The following is a 2,493-nucleotide window of genomic DNA, read 5'->3' on the forward strand; positions in this document are numbered from 1 at the left end:
ACTTAGCCCATATTTTTTAATTATTTTAATTCTTAATTTTCCTTGTATTTTTTAATTTTTAATTCTCCTTTTTTTAGATCTTTGACTTTTAAGATTATGTTTATTTATTACATTACCATTGCTCTTTAATATATAGAATTATAGGTTTGAATGACACATCTACACTCTATAGCCTATAGGTGCATTTAGAATTTATCACTTCTTCCCATTACCTCTTGTCTTATTCAAAAAAAAAAAAAAATTCTTTAAAATAAAGATATAACAGAATTTTTCGAAAGCCACATAAGTCATTGTCTTATATATTTTTCTACAAAATTTGACACCTTTAGGTATCAATTAGAAAATTCCATTAGTATATTATAATTTTAAGTAAATGTTCTCTGTGATGTGAGTATACGCTACGCCCAGACACATGGGATTGAATGAAATAACCGTCTCACCCTTTGAATGGTGGAAATGCCGCTCCCATATGAGAAGAACAAAAGTCCTTAACTATTTTTCCTTGATGGTCCCTAAAAACTATCCAAACTAGAATTTTCAAGCTTCAAAATATTACCCACTCCTCTTTGATAACAAAATAAGAAAGGGGGGGGGGGGGGTTGTGGGTTCCCTCCTTCCTTTGTGTCCTGTCAGTCATTCAGTCCTGACATGGACTTCTTCTTTCAAACCCTCTTCATAACAAGGTTGCCAACCTCCTCAGCAAAGGAAGCCCTGGCCCCACCCATGAAAAACAAATGGAGAGGGGCCAGATTCAAACCAGCTGAAGTCTTTTGGGGTGGGGGCCTCTTAAGTTTTGTTGCTGCCCCCTGCCCCCATACCCACACATGAAAAACATGGAGAGGGGCCGGATTGAAACCAGCTGAAGTCTTTTGGGGTGGGGGCCTCTTAAGTTTGTTGCTGTCCCCTGGCCCCACCCATGAAAAACAAATGGAGTGGGCCCAGATTGAAACATGCTGAATTCTTTTGGGGTGGGGACCTCTTAAGGCTGTTGCTGCCCCCAAGCCACACCCATGTGCCTCTCTACCAACAAAGCTAAATATCACCTAAACTCTTATTAATCTTTCCTTTCTCCTTAAATTTATCATGTAATTATATCATGTTAGGTTTTTTTTTTTTTTTTTTTGGTAGGCATTATATCATGTTAGGTTAAGGAAGACTAAAGTGATCCAGAACAGAAAGAAAGAAAGAAAGAAGAAAAGCTTTTTTTCATTGAATTTGCAGGTGGTGAAAGTAAAACACTTGGACTTATTTTTTCTCCTCCTGATCATCTTTATTGTAAATTACAAAACCATGGGGGACACCAAATAAGAATGAGATCATTCAAAACTGACAAGAGAAAGGTTCTCTAGCATGATCTAAGCACAAGATAGATAGTCATCTTCCTTCACATGAACTGCAGTTGTAGGTAAACATTGAACCGTAGTTTGCTGCTGCACCTGTTTCTGTTGCTGTTGGTGCTTTAAATTGATTCTGGAACACATACGAACTGAGTCCCCTGCAAGTGGGACTACAGGGAGGTTGTCACAGTTGCAGATCTCAATCATGAAACCATCTGGGTCATGGAAGAACAGCTGATCAACATGAACTCCTCCCTCTTCTACAACCCTCTGCACATATTCGATTCCCATTTCCTTGAGCTTCTTTTCCACTGCAACCATACTTTCACACTGCCCATACAAACACAAACCAAAACAAATTTGATGAGCTCAGAAGATCATTTTGCCCAATACAGGACAATTTTTTTATTAGGCCATCCTCCTCCACGTGTTAATGTCATTAATGTTGTCAATTATATTTTTTGTTTCTATCTCCATTGAAGATTCATAACCCATAACACAAAAAACCGAAAACCGAAGAGGCATCAAAGTTCAAATTAAATTACCTGAAAGGAGATATGATTGTCCTTTGGATCAATTTCGGTTTTCTTGGTCATCTTTTCAGGATGCTCAGATTGCAGAAGATGAATCCCAATTCCATAATTGAATAGCCTAAATCATACAACAACAAATCAAAATCAAAATCATGTTTATATTAAACTTCTGGGATTTTTAAATTTACAAATTTGGCAATCCGAGAAGATTTTGAATTAAATTTACCATGCTCCATTAAAATCGAAAGAACCAGGCCTTCGGATAGGGAAGAACCCAAGAATGTCTTGGTAAAAATTCAAGGATTGTTCGATTGATGCACATACGAGTGATATGTGATTCAAGGATGTCAAAGGCAGAGAACTACCGTTCGATTGCAACATCTTCGAGTTCGAACTTGGAAAACGAGTATTTAAATAAAGAATTGGAGAAAGTAAAACCAGAACCCCAAAACAATTTAGGGTTTTTTTTTTTCTTTTCTTTCAAGCTTTTACAGACGACGATGATCTAAAGAAAGAAAGGAGATTTTTCCTCTTCAAACCCAATAATGAAAGATCAAGAGAGAGAAAGAAAGATGAACCAACGATTAAAAGGGAAGGATACGATGAGCAAACCACGAACACGA

General features: G+C 37.0%; 1 protein-coding gene across 1 annotated transcript; it reads right to left on the reverse strand.

The window, feature by feature from the left end:
• Positions 1 to 1,263: 1,263 nt before the first annotated feature.
• LOC122649991 lies at positions 1,264 to 2,283 on the reverse strand. The gene is made up of 3 exons (XM_043843271.1): positions 2,097 to 2,283; positions 1,883 to 1,988; positions 1,264 to 1,667 (listed from the first exon to the last, which is right to left on the reverse strand). The coding sequence occupies exons 1-3, from the start codon at positions 2,249 to 2,251 to the stop codon at positions 1,356 to 1,358; spliced, it is 573 nt and encodes a 190-aa protein (XP_043699206.1). The 5' UTR covers positions 2,252 to 2,283; the 3' UTR covers positions 1,264 to 1,355.
• Between the last annotated feature and the right edge of the window lie 210 nt (positions 2,284 to 2,493).

Source organism: Telopea speciosissima, chromosome 2 (assembly GCF_018873765.1).
Source record: "Telopea speciosissima isolate NSW1024214 ecotype Mountain lineage chromosome 2, Tspe_v1, whole genome shotgun sequence".
Taxonomy (NCBI): Eukaryota; Viridiplantae; Streptophyta; class Magnoliopsida; order Proteales; family Proteaceae; genus Telopea; species Telopea speciosissima.